We start from the raw sequence: 22,500 nt of genomic DNA on the forward strand, positions 1-22,500 counted from the left end.
TGGTTCTAGTTAGTTACTCTCTAAGGTCCGGTTCTAGTTAGTTACTCTCTAAGGTCCGGTTCTAGTTAGTTACTCTCTAAGGTCCGGTTCTAGTTAGTTACTCTCTAAGGTCCGGTTCTAGTTAGTTACTCTCTAAGGTCCGGTTCTAGTTAGTTACTCTCTAAGGTCCGGTTCTAGTTAGTTACTCTCTAAGGTCCGGTTCTAGTTAGTTACTCTCTAAGGTCCGGTTCTAGTTAGTTACTCTCTAAGGTCCGGTTCTAGTTAGTTACTCTCTAAGGTCCGGTTCTAGTTAGTTACTCTCTAAGGTCTGGTTCTAGTTAGTTACTCTCTAAGGTCTGGTTCTAGTTAGTTACTCTCTAAGGTCTGGTTCTAGTTAGTTACTCTCTAAGGTCCGGTTCTAGTTAGTTACTCTCTAAGGTCTGGTTCTAGTTAGTTACTCTCTAAGGTCTGGTTCTAGTTAGTTACTCTCTAAGGTCTGGTTCTAGTTAAATCAAATCAAATAACATTTTATTAGTCACATGTGCCGAATACAACAGGTGTAGACCTTACAGTGAAATGCTTACTTACAAGCCCTTAACCAACAATGCTTTTAAAAAAAATATGCGTGACAATAAGGGGAAAAAAATAACAAGTAATTAAAGAGCAGCAGTAAAATAACAACAGCGAGACTATATACAGGGGAGTGCCGGTACAGAGTCAATGTGTGGGGGCACCGGTTAGTTGAGGTAGTATGTACATGTAGGTAGAGTTATTAAAGTGACTATGCATAGATGATAACAACAGAGAGTAGCAGCGGTGTAAATGGAGGGGGGGGGGGGGGGGGTAATGCAAATAGTCTGGGGAGCCATTTGATTAGATGTTCAGGAGGCTTATGGCTTGGGAGTAGAAACTGTTTAGAAACCTATGGACCTAGACTTGGCGCTCCGGTACTGCTTGCTGTGCGGTAGCAGAGAGAACAGTCTATGACTAGGGTGGCTGGAGTCTTTCACAATTTTTAGGGCCTTCCTCTGACACCGCCTGGTATAAAGTGATATACTGGGCCGTTCGCACTACCCTCTGTAGTGCCTTGTGCCTTGTGGTCGGAGGCCGAGCAGTTGCCATACCAGGCAGTGATGCAACCAGTCAGGATGCTCTCGATGGTGCAGCTGTAGAACCTTTTGAAGGTCTGAGGACCCGTGCCAAATCTTTTCAGTCTCCTGAGGGGGAATAGGTTTTGTCGTGCCCTCTTCACGACTGTCTGGTTCTAGTTAGTTACTCTCTAACAACTGGTTCTAGTTAGTTACTCTCCCAGAGATTAAAGCAGTCTTTGATGGTGGTAATGGACAGTATAGGGACCAGTGCTTAAACAGACCACGGTGAAATCAAATAGAGATCACAGCAATCTGCTTCACATCAGAGAAATGGTAGGCGGTAAATATAGACTGATACATTATATGTTGTGTTCTGAAAGCTGAAAGAGGGACATTTGTACATTGACAATTGTTGATGTGTTGCAAAACTCACTGATCATATAAATGGTCAATTACATTTCCAGAAGTTTTAAAGAACTGCATAATAGAATTATACAATAAAAAATTAAAAATGTAAGTATGTGCTGCAAATGTCATAATCTTCTATCACAATGAAACCACATTGATTCTGAACTTTTAATACATTTACACCAGCATCACTGACTGAATGGAACACTCAGTCCCAATTCCAGTGCCATTGAACATTCACACATATATATATATATCCATTCCAGATACAGTCATAGCTGCATATACCTAACCCCCATGACACATGTTCACTGCAATGACCTTTGGTGAGAGGTATATGAAAGGGTCTGTTCTTGTAATGGTAAAGGATTTTGGACTCCCTGTTGTGGATGGTATAGAATGTTAGACTTCCTGTTGTGGATGGTATAGAATGTTAGACTTCCTGTTGTGGATGGTATAGAATGTTAGACTTCCTGTTGTGGATGGTATAGAATGTTAGACTTCCTGTTGTGATGAATGATATAGAATGTTAGACTTCCTGTTGTGATGAATGATATAGAATGTTAGACTTCCTGTAGTGATGAATGATATAGAATGTTAGACTTCCTGTAGTGATGAATGATATAGAATGTTAGATTTCCTGTAGTGATGAATGATATAGAATGTTAGACTTCCTGTAGTGATGAAGGATATAGAATGTTGGACTTCCTGTAGTGATGAATGATATAGAATGTTAGACTTCCTGTAGTGATGAATGATATAGAATGTTACACTTCCTGTAGTGATGAATGATATAGAATGTTAGACTTCCTGTTGTGATGAATGATATAGAATGTTAGACTTCCTGAAGTGATGAATGATATAGAATGTTACACTTCCTGAAGTGATGAATGATATAGATTGTTGGACTTCCTGTAGTGATGAAGGATATAGAACGTTAGACTTCCTGAAGTGATGAATGATATAGAATGTTGGACTTCCTGTAGTGATGAAGGATATAGAATGTTAGACTTCCTATAGTGATGAAGGATATAGAATGTTGGACTTCCTGTAGTGATGAATGATATAGAATGTTAGACTTCCTGTAGTGATGAATGATATAGAATGTTACACTTCCTGTAGTGATGAATGATATAGATTGTTGGACTTCCTGTAGTGATGAAGGATATAGAATGTTAGACTTCCTGAAGTGATGAATGATATAGAATGTTGGACTTCCTGTAGTGATGAAGGATATAGAATGTTAGACTTCCTGAAGTGATGAATGATATAGAATGTTACACTTCCTGAAGTGATGAATGATATAGAATGTTAGACTTCCTGTAGTGATGAAGGATATAGAATGTTAGACTTCCTGAAGTGATGAATGATATAGATTGTTGGACTTCCTGTAGTGATGAAGGATATAGAATGTTAGACTTCCTGAAGTGATGAATGATATAGAATGTTGGACTTCCTGTAGTGATGAAGGATATAGAATGTTAGACTTCCTGAAGTGATGAATGATATAGAATGTTAGACTTCCTGTAGTGATGAATGATATAGAATGTTACACTTCCTGAAGTGATGAATGATATAGAATGTTGGACTTCCTGTAGTGATGAATGGCAGTTAAATTGAAATGGATGAGGCACCTGCAACACTAGTGAATAGAGTAGTCTTACTTTGATGTGTCAATTCTTTACTATACTAGAACATAGTATTACACCGATAGTGATATTGTCTTACATTATTATCCCTGCCTTATTAGTATATGAGGATAATGTTAATAACAAGTGATTGACACAAATGTTAGACAAACTGAGAAAATAGAGGATGAAATGTTATAGTGTTTTATATCCTTGATAATGTGTTACTTCAGCAATAGTAGAATATAACAGAGACATACACACTTTACACCCTTTCTGAATAGGTAATAAACGCCCTTTCAGGGGCGGCAGGTAGCCTAGTGGTTAGAGGCAGGTAGCCTAGTGGTTAGAGGCAGGTAGCCTAGTGGTTAGAGGCAGGTAGCCTAGTGGTTAGAGGCAGGTAGCCTAGTGGTTTAGAGGCAGGTAGCCTAGTGGTTAGAGGCAGGTAGCCTAGTGGTTAGAGCAGGTAGCCTAGTAGTTAGAGGCAGGTAGCCTAGTGGTTAGAGAGGCAGGTAGCCTAGTGGTTAGAGGCAGGTAGCCTAGTGGTTAGAGAGGCAGGTAGCCTAGTGGTTAGAGGCAGGTAGCCTAGTGGTTAGAGAGGCAGGTAGCCTAGTGGTTAGAGGCAGGTAGCCTAGTGGTTAGAGGAGGCAGGTAGCCTAGTGGTTAGAGGCAGGTAGCCTAGTGGTTAGAGGCAGGTAGCCTAGTGGTTTAGTGGTTTAGTGGTTAGAGGCAGGTAGCCTAGTGGTTAGAGCAGGTAGCCTAGTGGTTAGAGCAGGTAGCCTAGTGGTTAGAGGCAGGTAGCCTAGTGGTTAGAGGCAGGTAGCCTAGTGGTTAGAGGCAGGTAGCCTAGTGGTTAGAGGCAGGTAGCCTAGTGGTTAGAGAGGCAGGTAGCCTAGTGGTTAGAGAGGCAGGTAGCCTAGTGGTTAGAGAGGCAGGTAGCCTAGTGGTTAGAGAGGCAGGTAGCCTAGTGGTTAGAGTGTTGGGTCAGTAACCGAAAGGTTGCTAGATCGAATCCCCGAGCTGACGAGGTAAAAATCTGTCGTTCTGCCCCCTGAACAAGGCAGTATAACCCACTGTTCCTAGACCGTCACTGTAAATAACAATTTGTTCTTATTAACTGACTTGCCTAGTTAAATAAAGGTTAAATTAAAAAAAAAAGTAAAAAGTAAAATCAAATCTAAATAGATAATAAACACACTCACCGATTTGACATTGTAGCAATACATCAGGTTATTGCCGTTGGTCCCTGTAGAGACGGGATAGGAAGCACAGTACATAACGCTGTTCAGTTTCAGATCAACAGCCCGGTACTTTCAGCAGTTGTGGTCCGTAGTCCTGTAGTATAAACTCCAGTAGTCAGTATTGTCTCAGTATAGCCCTGTCAGTCCACAGCTCCTGTCTGTTTCTGTTCCATATGCTCTATAGTCCTCACACACTGCCTCTCTTTACCCTAAACCCTGCAGCTCACACGGCTTACTCTGTCACAGACAATTTATGCAAAAGAGGGCTGGTCCATTCAAGGGATTGGTGAGGGGGTGGTTTAAGGAAGGATAGAGGAGGTTCTAATTTAAACTACCTATATATCTACAATGATGTTGGTTTACTACTAGGAACGTTTTAACTGAAATCTAATACAGTGTTGTTTTGGCTGTAAACTAATACAGTGTTGTTTTGGCTGTAGTCTAATACAGTGTTGTTTTGGCTGTAATCTAATACAGTGTTGTTTTGGCTGTAATCTAATACAGTGTTGTTTTAGCTGTAAACTAATACAGTGTTGTTTTGGCTGTAATCTAATACAGTGTTGTTTTGGCTGTAGTCTAATACAGTGTTGTTTTGGCTGTAGTCTAATACAGTGTTGTTTTGGCTGTAATCTAATACAGTGTTGTTTTGGCTGTAGTCTAATACAGTGTTGTTTTGGCTGTAATCTAATACAGTGTTGTTTTAGCTGTAATCTAATACAGTGTTGTTTTGGCTGTAGTCTAATACAGTGTTGTTTTGGCTGTAATCTAATACAGTGTTGTTTTGGCTGTAATCTAATACAGTGTTGTTTTAGCTGTAATCTAATACAGTGTTGTTTTGGCTGTAAACTAATACAGTGTTGTTTTGGCTGTAATCTAATACAGTGTTGTTTTAGCTGTAATCTAATACAGTGTTGTTTTGGCTGTAAACTAATACAGTGTTGTTTTGGCTGTAATCTAATACAGTGTTGTTTTGGCTGTAGTCTAATACAGTGTTGTTTTGGCTGTAGTCTAATACAGTGTTGTTTTGGCTGTAATCTAATACAGTGTTGTTTTGGCTGTAATCTAATACAGTGTTGTTTTAGCTGTAGTCTAATACAGTGTTGTTTTGGCTGTAGTCTAATACAGTGTTGTTTTGGCTGTAATCTAATACAGTGTTGTTTTGGCTGTAGTCTAATACAGTGTTGTTTTGGCTGTAATCTAATACAGTGTTGTTTTGGCTGTAATCTAATACAGTGTTGTTTTGGCTGTAATCTAATACAGTGTTGTTTTGGCTGTAATCTAATACAGTGTTGATTTTTGCAGACTATTATATAATAGAATTTCTTTCAAACTGTTTCTTTCAAACAAATCAGGAGATGGATTTTTTAAAAACATATTTTAAGAAACAGAAGAGGGAATTTTGGTAAGAATTTACTGAAAGCGTCCACGTATAATGCTTATATCTCTCACACATTTCCCCCCCCAAAACACACCCAGATCCAAGGCAATTGACAACAAAAAAATCCACTATACATGAATATAGTCTACAACCACGGCACAACCATCGCATCCCAATCAATATTACCGCAGTAAACGAATCACATTCAAATCCTTGAAAACAACAACTGAATATACAGAAATAAAAAAAACCTAATAGAACAGAACAAAACAGAATGGAATAAACGGAGGATAATTTCAATCACTTCCTGGTGTCGGACCTTTCTGAAATCAAGGTTAACCTCCAGCTACTGAGGTAATAGTTCCGAGTAAACATTAGAGTCTTCCCTTCTCTCCCTCCCCTTAAAACTGTCTGACCCATATTCCCAAAGCAGACCTGCCTGACCTGGGCCTCTTAACTTCTAGGCACGTGTGACTGGGCAAATTCCACCTGGGAGACGCTGGGGGCTTCCTGGAGTAAGGTCATTTGTAAAGTCGCTGTCTGGGTCAGGTGCTAAAGCACTGAGTAAACGCCACCCAACCAAGTGGTTTTCCTGTGATCTCTAATCCATTTTGGCTCTTACCCACTTACCACAGACTTTCAGCTCAACGTCTAGTATTCATTTACATTTCATTGAGTTGTGAATTCATTGTGAAATCAGCAATAATGTCAACATTGTAATTTATGTTCAAAGTTGGGTGAAAAAAAAAAATAATACAACAATTCCTGAAATGTCTTTATGTTGACGACTTTTTATGTTAATGACTTTTTGTAAATCCAATCAATTTTTTTCACATTGAATGTCATCACATCAACAACAACAAAAAATGTTGAAATGACGTGGAAACGATGTTGATTCATCCAATTTGTGCCCAGTGGGTACTGTCTGCATGTTAGCCTGGGCTGGCAGGCAGGTTGACTTACTGAAGAGGAGGAAGAGGAGGAAGAGGAGAGGGAGGGGGAGGAGGAAGAGGGGGAATAGGAGGAGGAGGAGGAGGAGGAGGAAGAGGAGAGGGAGGGGGAGGAGGAAGAGGGGGAATAGGAGGAGGAGGAGGAGGAGGAGGAGGAAGAGGAGAGGGAGGGGGAGGAGGAAGAGGGGGAATAGGAGGAGGAGGAGGAGGAAGAGGAGAGGGAGGGGGAGGAGGAAGAGGGGGAATAGGAGGAGGAGGAGGAGGAGGAAGAGGAGAGGGAGGGGGAGGAGGAAGAGGAAGAGGGGGAATAGGAGGAAGAGGAGAGGGAGGGGGGAGGAGGAAGAGGGGGGAATAGGAGGAGGAGGAAGAGGAGAGGGAGGGGGGAGGAGGAAGAGGGGGAATAGGAGGAGGAGGAGGAGGAAGAGGAGAGGGAGGGGGGAGGAGGAAGAGGGGGGAATAGGAGGAGGAGGAGGAGGAGGGAGAGGGAGGGGAAGGAGGAAGAGGGGGAATAGGAGGAGGAGGAGGAAGAGGGGGAGGAGGAGGAGGAGAGGGAGGGGGGAGGAGGAAGAGGGGGAATAGGAGGAGGAGGAGGAGGAAGAGGAGAGGGAGGGGGAGGAGGAAGAGGGGGAATAGGAGGAGGAGGAGGAGGAGGAGGAGGAGGAGGAGGAGGAGGAGGAGAGGGAGGGGGAGGAGGAGGAGGAGGAGAGGGAGGGGGAGGAGGAAGAGGGGGAATAGGAGGAGGAGGAGAAGGAGGAGGAAGAGGAGAGGGAGGGAGGGGGAGGAGGAAGAGGGGGGAATAGGAGGAGGAGGAGGAGGAGGAGGAGAGGGAGAGAGGGGGAGGAGGAAGAGGGGGAATAGGAGGAGGAGGAGGAGGAGGAGGAGAGGGAGGGGGAGGAGGAAGAGGGGGAATAGGAGGAGGAGGAGGAGGAAGAGGAGAGAGAGGGGGAGGAGGAAGAGGGGGAATAGGAGGAGGAGGAGGAGGAAGAGGAGAGGGAGGGAGAGGAGGAAGAGGGGGAATAGGAGGAGGAGGAGGAGGAGGAGGAGGAACGTGTCTCCTCTGTAACACTGACCTACTGGAAAAGCCTTAAGAGGAGGGAGAGGAAGACGAGGAGGAGGAAGGAGCCTAAGAGGTGGTGAATGATGCCAGCTCTCTGACCTGTCCCGACCTGTCCTGTCCTGACCTGTCCTGCACGCTAAACACCAAAGCTTGGTTTGGCTCCCACTCAGCTCCTCCTATTCCTGCGCAAGCACAGCCCGTAGCCACATAGCAGGCTATTATTACTGTACTGTCCATTTAACATGTAGTTTAGAAGTAAATACCTGGGCATATTTGTACTGTCATATATAAAGACAACATAACTTGTGATATAAAGTGTTAACAACTACATACTACCAACTACCAACTACATACTACCAAATACATACTACCAACTACATACTACCAAATACATACTACCAACTACATACTACCAAATACATACTACCAGCTACCAACTACACACTACTAAATAAATACTACCAACTACATACTACCAAATACATACTACCAACTACATACTACATACAACCAACTACATACTACCAACTACATACTACCAAATACATACTACCAGCTACCAACTACATACAACCAACTACATACTACCAACTACATACAACCAAATACATACTACCAGCTACCAACTACACACTACTAAATAAATACTACCAACTACATACTACCAAATACATACTACCAACTACCAACTACATACTACTAAATACATACTAACAAGTACATACTACCAACTACATACTACCAACTACATACTACTAAATAGATACTGCCAACGACATACTACCAAATACATACTGCCAACTACATACTACCAACTACATACTACCAACTACCTACTACATACTACTAAATAGATACTACCAACTACATACTACCAACTACATACTACCAACTACATACTACCAACTACATACTACCAAATACATACTACCAGCTACCAACTACACACTACTAAATAAATACTACCAACTACATACTACCAAATACATACTACCCAATACATACTACCAACTACCAACTACATACTACCAAATACATACTATCAACTACCAACTACATACTACCAACTACATACTACCAACTACATACTGCCAACTACATACTACCAACTACCTACTACATACTACTAAATAGATACTACCAACTACATACTACCAAATACATACTACCAACTACCAACTACATACAACCAACTACATACTACCAACTACATACTACCAAATACATACTACCAGCTACCAACTACATACAACCAACTACATACTACCAACTACATACTACCAAATACATACTACCAGCTACCAACTACACACTACTAAATAAATACTACCAACTACATACTACCAAATACATACTACCAACTACCAACTACATACTACTAAATACATACTAACAAGTACATACTACCAACTACATACTACCAACTACATACTACTAAATAGATACTGCCAATGACATACTACCAACTACATACTACCAACTACATACTACTAAATAGATACTGCCAATGACATACTACCAAATACATACTGCCAACTACATACTACCAACTACATACTACCAACTACCTACTACATACTACTAAATAGATACTACCAACTAGATACTACTAACTACATACTACTAACTACATACTACTAACTACATACTACCAACTACATGCTAACAAATACATACTACCAACTACATACTAACAAGTACATACTACCAACTACATACTACTAAATAGATACTACCAACTAACAACTACATACTACTAACTACATACTACCAACTACATACTACCAACTACAAACTACATACTACCAACTACCAATTACCAACTACATACTACCAACTACATACTAATAACTACATACTAATAACTATGTACTACCAACTACATACTAATAACTACATACTAATAACTATGTACTACCAACTACATACTACCAGCTACATACTACCAACTACCAACTACATACTACCAACTACATACTACCAACTACATACTACCAACTACATACTAATAACTACATACTAATAGCTATGTACTACCAACTACATACTAATAACTACATGCTAATAACTATGTACTACCAACTACATACTACCATATGTATTTTACCAAGTATGTTATACATTAGAGAGGGACAGTACCAGTCAAAAGTTTGGACACACCTACTCATTCAAGGGTTTTTCTTTATTTTTGCTATTTTTTACATTGTAGATTAATAGTGAAGACATCAAAACTATGAAATAACACACATGGAATCACGTAGTAACCACAAAAGTGTTAAACAAATCAAAACATATTTTATATTTGAGATTCTTCAAAGTAGCCACCCTTTGCCTTGATGACAGCTATGCACACTCTTGGCATTCTCTCAACCAGCTTCACCTGGAATGCTTTTCCTACAGTCTTGAAGGAGTTCCCACATATGCTGAGCACTTGTTGGATGCTTTTCCTTCACTCTGCGGACCAACTCTTCCCAAACCGTCTCAATTGTGTTGAGGTCAGGTGATTGTGGAGGCCAGGTCATCTGATGCAGCACACCATCACACCTCCTCCTCCATGCTTCACGGTGGGAACCACAAATGCGGAGATCATCCATTCACCAAAAATCTCAAATTTGGACTCATCCTGTTTCCGTGTTTCCTGTTTCCGTGTTTCCGGTCACAACTTGCAGACTTGTTTACGCTGCTGTGCGTTTTTGTTGCCGATCTTACTTTGATACCTGACGGTTTTTTACTTTTTCATTACCGTATATTTTTACTTTTTCCCTCACTCAACTTTTTTCATTCAACTTTTTCACCCCGGAGGTTTTATCTGGACATGGTTCGTCAGGACTTCAAACAGCCGAAGCTAAGTAACATTAACATGATGCCTTCTAATTGCAGTCGTTGTACTTATAATATACAGGAGAACGATCGCCTTACGGCAAGGATAGCTGTGCTGCAAGCCCAGCTTCAGACGCGATCGTTAGGCAAGGTTAATTTCAGTGTAGGAAAGGATGAAACAGCGTCTGTGCCACCAGTAAGTACAGATAGTAACGTTAGTATAAACCCCCTCGCACGGTCCCCGCAGCCGGACATCTTTCTCATGGCTTCTGGAGGGAAACGCTGTAGGAATGCTCAACCGGTGTCGCTTATTCAGCCGACAGAAACTTTCAACCGGTTCTCCCCATTAAGCGAGTCGGAGTCGGAGGCCGAGACTTCTCTGGTCTCTACTCCTCCCGTTGTGGGGTCTGAGACGCCGACGGCTCCCACCATTAGCTCTGACAAATTGAAAACCCTAGTCATTGGCGACTCCATTACCCGCAGTATTAGACTTAAAACGAATCATCCAGCGATCATACACTGTTTACCAGGGGGCAGGGCTACCGACGTTAAGGCTAATCTAAAGACGGTGCTGGCTAAAGCTAAAACTGGCGAGTGTAGAGAGTATAGAGATATTGTTATCCACGTCGGCACCAACGATGTTAGGATGAAACAGTCAGAGGTCACCAAGCGCAACATAGCTTCAGCGTGTAAATCAGCTAGAAAGATGTGTCGGCATCGATTAATTGTCTCTGGCCCCCTCCCAGTTAGGGGGAGTGATGAGCTCTACAGCAGAGTCTCACAACTCAATCGCTGGTTGAAAACTGTTTTCTGCCCCTCCCAAAAGATAGAATTTGTAGATAATTGGCCCTCTTTCTGGGACTCACCCACAAACAGGACCAAGCCTGGCCTGTTGAGGAGTGACGGACTCCATCCTAGCTGGAGGGGTGCTCTCATCTTATCTACGAACATAGACAGGGCTCTAACTCCTCTAGCTCCACAATGAAATAGGGTGCAGGCCAGGCAGCAGGCTGTTAGCCAGCCTGCCAGCTTAGTGGAGTCTGCCACTAGCACAGTCAGCGTAGTCAGCTCAGCTTTCCCCATTGAGACCGTGTCTGTGCCTCGATCTAGGTTGGGCAAAATTAAAAATGGCGGTGTTCGCTTTAGCAATCTCACTAGTATAAAGACCTCCTCCATTCCTGCCATTATTGAAAGAGATTGTGATACCTCACATCTCAAAATTGGGTTACTTAATGTTAGATCCCTCACTTCCAAGGCAGTTATAGTCAATGAACTAATCACTGATAATAATCTTGATGTGATTGGCCTGACTGAAACATGGCTTAAGCCTGATGAATTTACTGTGTTAAATGAGGCCTCACCCCTGGTTACATTAGTGACCATACCCCCCGTGCATCCGGCAAAGGCGGAGGTGTTGCTAACATTTACGATAGCAAATTTCAATTTACAAAAAAAAAACAACAATGACGTTTTCGTCTTTTGAGCTTCTAGTCATGAAATCTATGCAGCCTACTCACTCACTTTTTATAGCTACTGTTTATAGGCCTCCTGGGCCATATGCAGTGTTCCTCACTGAGTTCCCTGAATTCCTATCGGATCTTGTAGTCATAGCAGATAATATTCAAATTTTTGGTGACTTTAACATTCACATGGAAAAGTCCACAGACCCACTCCAAAAGGCTTTCGGAGCCATCATCGACTCAGTGGGTTTTGTCCAACATGTCTCTGGACCTACTCACTGCCACAGTCATACTCTGGACCTAGTTTTGTCCCATGGAATAAATGTTGTGGATCTAAATGTTTTTCCTCATAATCCTGGACTATCGGACCACCATTTTATTACGTTTGCAATTGCAGCAAATAATCTGCTCAGACCCCAACCAAGGAGCATTAAAAGTCGTGCTATAAATTCTCAGACAACCCAAAGATTCCTTGATGCCCTTCCAGACTGCCTCTGCCTACCCAAGGACGTCAGAGGACAAAAATCAGTTAACCACCTAACCGAGGAACTCAATTTAACCTTGCGCAATACCCTAGATGCAGTTGCACCCCTAAAAACTAAAAACATCTGTCATAAGAAATTAGCTCCCTGGTATACAGAAAATACACGAGCTCTGAAGCAAGCTTCCAGAAAATTGGAACGGAAATGGCGCCACACCAAACTGGAAGTCTTCCGACTAGCTTGGAAAGACAGTACCGTGCAGTATCGAAGAGCCCTTACTGCTGCTCGATCATCCTATTTTTCCAACTTAATTGAGGAAAATAAGAACAATCCGAAATTTCTTTTTGATACTGTCGCAAAGCTAACTAAAAAGCAGCCTTCGCAAATGGAGGATGGCTTTCACTTCAGCAGTAATAAATTTATGAACTTCTTTGAGGAAAAGATCATGATCATTAGAAAGCAAATTACAGACTCCTCTTTAAATCTGGGTATTCCTCCAAAGCTCCATTGTCCTGAGTCTGCACAACTCTGCCAGGACCTAGGATCAAGGGAGATACTAAAGTGTTTTAGTACTATATCTCTTGACGCAATGATGAAAATAATCATGGCCTCCAAACCCTCAAGCTGCATACTGGACCCTATTCCAACTAAACTATTGAAAGACCTGCTTCCTGTGCTTGGCCCTCCTATGTTGAACATAATAAACGGCTCTCTATCCACCGGATGTGTACCAAGCTCACTAAAAGTGGCAGTAATAAAGCCTCTCTTGAAAAAGCCGAATCTTGATCCAGAAATGATAAAAAACTATCGGCCTATATCGAATCTTCCATTCCTCTCAAAAATTTTAGAAAAAGCTGTTGCACAGCAACTCACTGCCTTCCTGAAGACAAACAATGTATACGAAACGCTTCAGTCTGGTTTTAGACCCCATCATAGCACTGAGATTGCACTTGTGAAGGTGGTAAATGACCTTTTAATGACGTCAGACCGAGGCTCTGCATCTGTCCTCGTGCTCCTAGATCTTAGTGCCGCTTTTGATACCATCGATCACCACATTCTTTTGGAGAGATTGGAAACCCAAATTGGTCTACATGGACAAGTTCTGGCCTGGTTTAGATCTTATCTGTCGGAAAGATATCAGTTTGTCTCTGTGAATGGTTTGTCCTCTGACAAATCAATTGTAAATTTCGGTGTTCCTCAAGGTTCCGTTTTAGGACCACTATTGTTTTCACTATATATTTTACCTCTTGGGGATGTCATTCGAAAACATAATGTTAAATTTCACTGCTATGCGGACGACACACAGCTGTACATTTCAATGAAACATGGTGAAGCCCCAAAATTGCCCTCGCTAGAAGCCTGTGTTTCAGACATAAAGAAGTGGATGGCTGCAAACTTTCTACTTTTAAACTCGGACAAAACAGAGATGCTTGTTCTAGGTCCCAAGAAACAAAGAGATCTTCTGTTGAATCTGACAATTAATCTGGATGGTTGTACAGTCGTCTCAAATAAAACTGTGAAGGACCTCGGCGTTACTCTGGACCCTGATCTCTCTTTTGAAGGACATATCAAGACTGTTTCAAGGACAGCTTTTTTCCATCTACGTAACATTGCAAAAATCAGAAATTTTCTGTCCAAAAATGACGCCAGAAAAATTAATCCATGCTTTTGTTACTTCTAGGCTGGACTACTGCAATGCTCTACTTTCCGGCTACCCGGATAAAGCACTAAATAAACTTCAGTTAGTGCTAAATACGGCTGCTAGAATCCTGACTAGAACCAAAAAATTTGATCATATTACTCCAGTGCTAGCCTCCCTACACTGGCTTCCTGTTAAGGCAAGGGCTGATTTCAAGGTTTTACTGCTAACCTACAAAGCATTACATGGGCTTGCTCCTACCTATCTTTCCGATTTGGTCCTGCCGTACATACCTACACGTACGCTACAGTCACAAGACGCAGGCCTCCTAATTGTCCCTAGAATTTCTAAGCAAACGGCTGGAGGTAGGGCTTTCTCCTATAGAGCTCCATTTTTATGGAATGGTCTGCCTACCAATGTGAGAGACGCAGACTCAGTCTCAACCTTTAAGTCTTTACTGAAGACTTATCTCTTCAGTAGGTCCTATGATTAAGTATAGTCTGGCCCAGGAGTGTGAAGGTGAACGGAAAGGCTGGAGCAACGAACCGCCCTTGCTGTCTCTGCCTTGCCGGTTCCCCTCTTTCCACTGGGATTCTCTGCCTCTAACCCTTTTACAGGGGCTGAGTCACTGGCCTACTGGTGTTCTTCCATGCCGTCCATGGGAGGGGTGCGTCACTTGAGTGGGTTGAGTCACTGACGTGGTCTTCCTGTCTGGGTTGGCGCCCCCCCTTGGGTTGTGCCATGGCGGAGATCGTTGTGGGCTATACTCGGCCTTGTCTTAGGACGGTAAGTTGGTGGTTGGAGACATCCCTCTAGTGGTGTGGGGGCTGTGCTTTGGCAAAGTGGGTGGGGTTATATCCTGCCTGTTTGGCCCTGTCCGGGGGTATCATCGGATGGGGCCACAGTGTCTTCTGATCCCTCCTGTCTCAGCCTCCAGTATTTATGCTGCAGTAGTTTATGTGTCGGGGGGCTAGGGTCAGTCTGTTACATCTGGAGTATTTCTCTTGTCTTATCCGGTGTCCTGTGTGTATTTAAATATGCTCTCTCTAATTCTCTCTTTCTCTCTTTCTGTCTTTCTCTCGGAGGACCTGAGCCCTAGGACCATGCCTCAGGACTACCTGGTATGATGACTCCTTGCTGTCCCCAGTTCACCTGGCCGTGCTGCTGCTCCAGTTTCAACTGTTCTGCCTGCGGCTATGGAACCCTGACCTGTTCACCGGACGTGCTTGTTGCACCCTCGACAACTACTATGATTATTATTATTTGACCATGCTGGTCATTTATGAACATTTTAACATTTTAACATTTTGACCATGTTCTGTTATAATATCCACCCTGCACAGCCAGAAGAGGACTGGACACCCCTCATAGCCTGGTTCCTCTCTAGGTTTCTTCCTAGGTTTTTGGCCTTTCTAGGGAGTTTTTCCTAGGGAGTTTTTCCTAGCCACCGTGCTTCTTTCACATGCTTTGCTTGCTGTTTGGGGTTTTAGGCTGGGTTTCTGTACAGCACTTTGAGAATATCAGCTGATGTACGAAGGGCTATATAAAAATAAATTTGAAAAAATAAAAATAAAAAAAATAAAAAAATAAAAAAATGTGATTTGATTTGATTTGATCAGACCAAAGGACAGATTTCCACCAGTCTAATGTACATTGCTCTTGTTTCTTGGCCCAAGCAAGTCTCTTCTTATTATTGGTGTCCTTTAGTAGTGGTTTCTTTGCAGCAATTAGACCATGAAAGCCAGATTCACGCAGTCTCCTCTGAACAGTTGATGTTGAGATGTCTGTTACTTGAACTCTGTGAAGCATTTAGTTGGGCTGCAATCTGAGGTGCAGTTATCTCTAATGAACTTATCCTCTGCAGCAGAGGTAATTCTGGGTCTTCCTTTCCTGTGGCGGTCCTCATGAGAGCCAGTTTCATCATAGCGCTTGATGGTTTTTGCGACTACACTTGAAGAAAGTTCTTGATTGACTGACCTTCATGTCTTAAAGTAATGATGGACTGTGATTTATCTTTGCTTATTTGAGCTGTTCTTGCCATAATATGGACTTGGTCTTTTACCAAATAGGGCTATCTTCTGTATACCACTCCGACCTTGTCACAATACAACTGATTGGCTCAAACGCGTTAAGAAGGAAAGAAATTCCACAAATTAACTTTTAACAAGGCACACCTGTTAATTGAAATGCATTCCAGGTTACTACCTCATGAAGCTTGTTGAGAGAATGCCAAGAGTGTGCAAAGCTGTCATCAAGGCAAAGGGTGGTTACTTTGAAGAATCTCAAACATAAAATATATTTTGATTTGTTTAACACTTTTTTGGTTACTAAATGATTCCATATGTGTTATTTCATAGTGTTGATGTCTTCACTGTTATTCTACAATGTAGATTGTTGACAGTGACTGTCTTATTGGGGAGTGTTGACAGTGTCTGTGTTATTGGGGAGTGTTGACAGTGTCTGTGTTATTGGGGAGTGTTGACAGTGTCTGTCTTATTGAGAAGTGTTGACAGTGACTGTTATTGGGGAGTGTTGACAGTGTCTGTGTTATTGGGGAGTGTTGACAGTGACTGTTATTGGGGAGTGTTGACAGTGTCTGTGTTATTGGGGAGTGTTGACAGTGTCTGTCTTATTGGGGAGTGTTGACAGTGTCTGTGTTATTGGGGAGTGTTGACAGTCGCTGTGTTATTGGGGAGTGTTGACAGTGTCTGTGTTATCGGGGAGTGTTGGCAGTGACTGTTATTGGGGAGTGTTGACAGTGTCTGTGTTATTGGGGAGTGTTGACAGTGTCTGTGTTATTGGGGAGTGTTGACAGTGTCTGTGTTATTGGGGAGTGTTGACAGTGTCTGTGTTATTGGGGAGTGTTGACAGTGTCTGTGTTATCGGGGAGTGTTGGCAGTGACTGTTATTGGGGAGTGTTGACAGTGTCTGTGTTATTGGGGAGTGTTGACAGTGTCTGTGTTATTGGGGAGTGTTGACAGTGTCTGTGTTATTGGGGAGTGTTGACAGTGTCTGTGTTATTGGGGAGTGTTGACAGTGTCTGTTATTGGGGAGTGTTGACAGTGTCTGTGTTATTGGGGAGTGTTGACAGTGTCTGTGTTATTGGGGAGTGTTGACAGTGTCTGTTATTGGGGAGTGTTGACAGTGTCTGTGTTATTGGGGAGTGTTGACAGTGTCTGTGTTATTGGGGAGTGTTGACAGTGACTGTGTTATTGGGGAGTGTTGACAGTGTCTGTGTTATTGGGGAGTGTTGACAGTGTCTGTGTTATTGGGGAGTGTTGACAGTGTCTGTGTTATTGGGGAGTGTTGACAGTGTCTGTCTTATTGAGAAGTGTTGACAGTGACTGTTATTGGGGAGTGTTGACAGTGTCTGTGTTATTGGGGAGTGTTGACAGTGTCTGTGTTATTGGGGAGTGTTGACAGTGACTGTTATTGGGGAGTGTTGACAGTGTCTGTGTTATTGAGGAGTGTTGACAGTCGCTGTGTTATTGGGGAGTGTTGACAGTGTCTGTGTTATCGGGGAGTGTTGGCAGTGACTGTTATTGGGGAGTGTTGACAGTGTCTGTGTTATTGGGGAGTGTTGACAGTGTCTGTGTTATTGGGGAGTGTTGACAGTGTCTGTTATTGGGGAGTGTTGACAGTGTCTGTGTTATTGGGGAGTGTTGACAGTGTCTGTGTTATTGGGGAGTGTTGACAGTGTCTGTGTTATTGGGGAGTGTTGACAGTGTCTGTTATTGGGGAGTGTTGACAGTGTCTGTGTTATTGGGGAGTGTTGACAGTGTCTGTGTTATTGGGGAGTGTTGACAGTGTCTGTTATTGGGGAGTGTTGACAGTGTCTGTGTTATTGGGGAGTGTTGACAGTGTCTGTGTTATTGGGGAGTGTTGACAGTGACTGTGTTATTGGGGAGTGTTGACAGTGTCTGTGTTATTGGGGAGTGTTGACAGTGTCTGTGTTATTGGGGAGTGTTGACAGTGTCTGTGTTATTGGGGAGTGTTGACAGTGTCTGTCTTATTGAGAAGTGTTGACAGTGACTGTTATTGGGGAGTGTTGACAGTGTCTGTGTTATTGGGGAGTGTTGACAGTGACTGTTATTGGGGAGTGTTGACAGTGTCTGTCTTATTGGGGAGTGTTGACAGTGTCTGTGTTATTGAGGAGTGTTGACAGTCGCTGTGTTATTGGGGAGTGTTGACAGTGTCTGTGTTATCGGGGAGTGTTGGCAGTGACTGTTATTGGGGAGTGTTGACAGTGTCTGTGTTATTGGGGAGTGTTGACAGTGTCTGTGTTATTGGGGAGTGTTGACAGTGTCTGTTATTGGGGAGTGTTGACAGTGTCTGTGTTATTGGGGAGTGTTGACAGTGTCTGTGTTATTGGGGAGTGTTGACAGTGTCTGTGTTATTGGGGAGTGTTGACAGTGTCTGTGTTATTGGGGAGTGTTGACAGTGACTGTGTTATTGGGGAGTGTTGACAGTGTCTGTGTTATTGGGGAGTGTTGACAGTGTCTGTGTTATTGGGGAGTGTTGACAGTGTCTGTCTTATTGAGAAGTGTTGACAGTGACTGTTATTGGGGAGTGTTGACAGTCGCTGTGTTATTGGGGAGTGTTGACAGTGACTGTTATTGGGGAGTGTTGACAGTGTCTGTCTTATTGGGGAGTGTTGACAGTGTCTGTGTTATTGGGGAGTGTTGACAGTCGCTGTGTTATTGGGGAGTGTTGACAGTGTCTGTGTTATTGGGGAGTGTTGACAGTGTCTGTGTTATTGGGGAGTGTTGACAGTGTCTGTGTTATTGGGGAGTGTTGACAGTGTCTGTGTTATTGGGGAGTGTTGACAGTGTCTGTTATTGGGGAGTGTTGACAGTGTCTGTGTTATTGGGGAGTGTTGACAGTGTCTGTGTTATTGGGGAGTGTTGACAGTGTCTGTGTTATTGGGGAGTGTTGACAGTGACTGTGTTATTGGGGAGTGTTGACAGTGTCTGTGTTATTGGGGAGTGTTGACAGTGTCTGTCTTATTGAGAAGTGTTGACAGTGACTGTTATTGGGGAGTGTTGACAGTGTCTGTGTTATTGGGGAGTGTTGACAGTGACTGTTATTGGGGAGTGTTGACAGTGTCTGTCTTATTGGGGAGTGTTGACAGTGTCTGTGTTATTGGGGAGTGTTGACAGTCGCTGTGTTATTGGGGAGTGTTGACAGTGTCTGTGTTATCGGGGAGTGTTGGCAGTGACTGTTATTGGGGAGTGTTGACAGTGTCTGTGTTATTGGGGAGTGTTGACAGTGTCTGTGTTATTGGGGAGTGTTGACAGTGTCTGTTATTGGGGAGTGTTGACAGTGTCTGTGTTATTGGGGAGTGTTGACAGTGTCTGTGTTATTGGGGAGTGTTGACAGTGTCTGTTATTGGGGAGTGTTGACAGTGTCTGTGTTATTGGGGAGTGTTGACAGTGACTGTGTTATTGGGGAGTGTTGACAGTGTCTGTGTTATTGGGGAGTGTTGACAGTGTCTGTGTTATTGGGGAGTGTTGACAGTCGCTGTGTTATTGGGGAGTGTTGACAGTGTCTGTGTTATCGGGGAGTGTTGGCGGTGACTGTGTTATTGGGGAGTGTTGACAGTGTCTGTGTTATTGGGGAGTGTTGACAGTGTCTGTTATTGGGGAGTGTTGACAGTGTCTGTGTTATTGGGGAGTGTTGACAGTCGCTGTGTTATTGGGGAGTGTTGACAGTGTCTGTGTTATTGGGGAGTGTTGACAGTGTCTGTGTTATTGGGGAGTGTTGACAGTGTCTGTTATTGGGGAGTGTTGGCAGTGTCTGTGTTATTGGGGAGTGTTGGCAGTGTCTGTGTTATTGGGGAGTGTTGACAGTGTCTGTGTTATTGGGGAGTGTTGGCAGTGTCTGTGTTATTGGGGAGTGTTGACAGTGTCTGTGTTATTGGGGAGTGTTGACAGTGTCTGTGTTATTGGGGAGTGTTGACAGTGACTGTGTTATTGGGGAGTGTTGACAGTGTCTGTGTTATTGGGGAGTGTTGACAGTGTCTGTTATTGGGGAGTGTTGACAGTGTCTGTGTTATTGGGGAGTGTTGACAGTCGCTGTGTTATTGGGGAGTGTTGACAGTGTCTGTGTTATTGGGGAGTGTTGACAGTGTCTGTTATTGGGGAGTGTTGACAGTGTCTGTGTTATTGGGGAGTGTTGACAGTGTCTGTGTTATTGGGGAGTGTTGACAGTGTCTGTGTTATTGGGGAGTGTTGACAGTGTCTGTGTTATTGGGGAGTGTTGACAGTGACTGTTATTGGGGAGTGTTGACAGTGTCTGTGTTATTGGGGAGTGTTGACAGTGTCTGTTATTGGGGAGTGTTGACAGTGTCTGTTATTGGGGAGTGTTGACAGTGTCTGTGTTATTGGGGAGTGTTGACAGTGTCTGTGTTATTGGGGAGTGTTGACAGACTGTCTTATTGAGAAGTGTTGACAGTTTGTTAGACAGGTGATCAATTTCTACAATCTACCGCGTGATTATTTTTGCTAATCTATTTCATAGAATGTTCTAGTTGCTCATTCCCACAAGATGGTGAGATATGAGATGAGATGTTATTGTCTGTGTGCCTTGTGTAGAAATTGGCTTTGTCACACAGGTATAACAAATAGTTGACCAGTATAGACGGTAGTGTGAGGAAACTAGAAAAGTATTAATTATAAAACATGACCCCAAGGACCTGTAGACTGTAATATGGGCTTGGACCCTCATGTAATTTCCTTTAAACACCGTTCCATTCAAGTTAAGCCACAAACCAGCCAATAGCTTAATGTCCTATACTGGTTTGTAGTTCCTCACAACACTTTTCCATTCAAGGTGCAATAAGCCTGTTTATACCTTCTACTGGTTCCACACACCTTTGATGTCTTAGTCTGAGTCCCAAATGGCACCCTATTCCATATATAGAGCCCTATGGGCCCTGGCCAAAAGTAGTGCACTATATAGGGTGTCATTTCGGATGCACACCTGATGTCTTAATCTGACTCCTGATTATCCTGAGTCTCCTGAGTCTCCTGAGTGTCCTGAGTGTCCTGAGTGTCCTGTCTCATAGGTCTCCTGTCTCATAGGTCTCCTGTCTCATAGGTCTCCTGTCTCATAGGTTTCCTGTCTCCTGAGTTTCCTGTCTCCTGAGTTTCCTGTCTCCTGAGTTTCCTGTCTCCTGAGTTTCCTGTCTCCTGAGTTTCCTGTCTCCTGAGTTTCCTGTCTCCTGAGTCTCTAAGCAACATGTGTACTCTGCTGCTGTAAACTGGGTCACCGGGTCAGTGCATGTCTCTGACTGTCAACATTATCTTTAACTAACTGGAAATTAAAGGAGAGGGATTGACTGTGAATAGGGATGTTCTGGTGTCATTGGCCATTGATTCAGGGTGGAGGACAAGTGCTTGTCTCCATTCAAAAGGGTTCCAGAAAGGGAAAAGAAATTATATGCCAGGTACCAAAAAAGACTGACAGACTCTCCCTTATGAAATACAAATGTCTGTGTACAGTATGTGTCAGTGTGTGTGTGTGTGTGTGTGTGTGTGTGTGTGTGTGTGTGTGTGTGTGTGTCTCTGTGTGTGTGTGCGTGGCTGTGTGTGTGTGTATGTGTGTGTATGTGACCTGTGCATGTGTGTGTGAGTGTGTGTGTGTGTGTGTGTGTGTGTGTGTGTGTGTGTGTGTCTCTGTGTGTGTGTGCGTGGCTGTGTGTCTGTGTATGTGTGTGTATGTGACCTGTGCATGTGTGTGTGAGTGTGTGTGTGTGTGTGTGTGTGTGTGTGTGTGTGTGTGTGTGTGTGTGTGTGTGTGTGTGTGTGTGTGTGTGTGTGTGTGTGTGTGTGTGTGTGTGTGTGTGTGTGCGTGGCTGTGTGTGTGTATGTGTGTGTATGTGACCTGTGCATGTGTGTGGTGTGTGTGTGTGTGTGTGTGTGTGTGTGTGTGTGTGTGTGTGTGTGTGTGTGTGTGTGTGTGTGTGTGTGTGTGTGTGTGTGTGTGTGTGTGTGTGTGTGTGTGTGTGTGTGTGTGTATGTGACCTGTGCATGTGTGTGTGAGTGTGTGTGTGTGTGTGTGTGTGTGTGTGTGTGTGTGTGTGTGTGTGTGTGTGTGTGTGTGTGTGTGTGTGTGTGTGCGTGGCTGTGTGTGTGTGTATGTGTGTGTATGTGACCTGTGCATGTGTGTGTGAGTGTGTGTGTGTGTGTGTGTGTGTGTGTGTGTGTGTGTGTGTGTGTGTGTGTGTGTGTGTGTGTGTGTGTGTGTGTGTGTGTGTGTGTTATTATATCTTTATGGGAGACCCTGGCGCTGATGTACTTCCATAGTGCCACCCACACCTTCTGTTCTTGTGGAGTTTAATACGCCGGGCTTGTTGTACTGCTCTCT

The 22,500-nt window shown here is 43.3% G+C and overlaps 1 protein-coding gene across 1 annotated transcript in view; it reads right to left on the reverse strand.

The window, feature by feature from the left end:
• The window catches only part of LOC106561753 (transcription factor 12), a 31,884-nt gene extending 27,301 nt beyond the window's left edge, over window positions 1-4,583 (reverse strand). Inside the window, exon 1 of the mRNA XM_014125987.2 lies at window positions 4,309-4,583. Coding sequence (XP_013981462.1) covers window positions 4,309-4,383 — 75 coding nt within the window. The 5' untranslated portion in view covers window positions 4,384-4,583. The remainder of the gene's footprint in view (window positions 1-4,308) is intronic.
• Between the last annotated feature and the right edge of the window lie 17,917 nt (window positions 4,584-22,500).

This window comes from Salmo salar, chromosome ssa10, assembly GCF_905237065.1.
Source record: "Salmo salar chromosome ssa10, Ssal_v3.1, whole genome shotgun sequence".
NCBI classification, from domain to species: domain Eukaryota; kingdom Metazoa; phylum Chordata; class Actinopteri; order Salmoniformes; family Salmonidae; genus Salmo; species Salmo salar.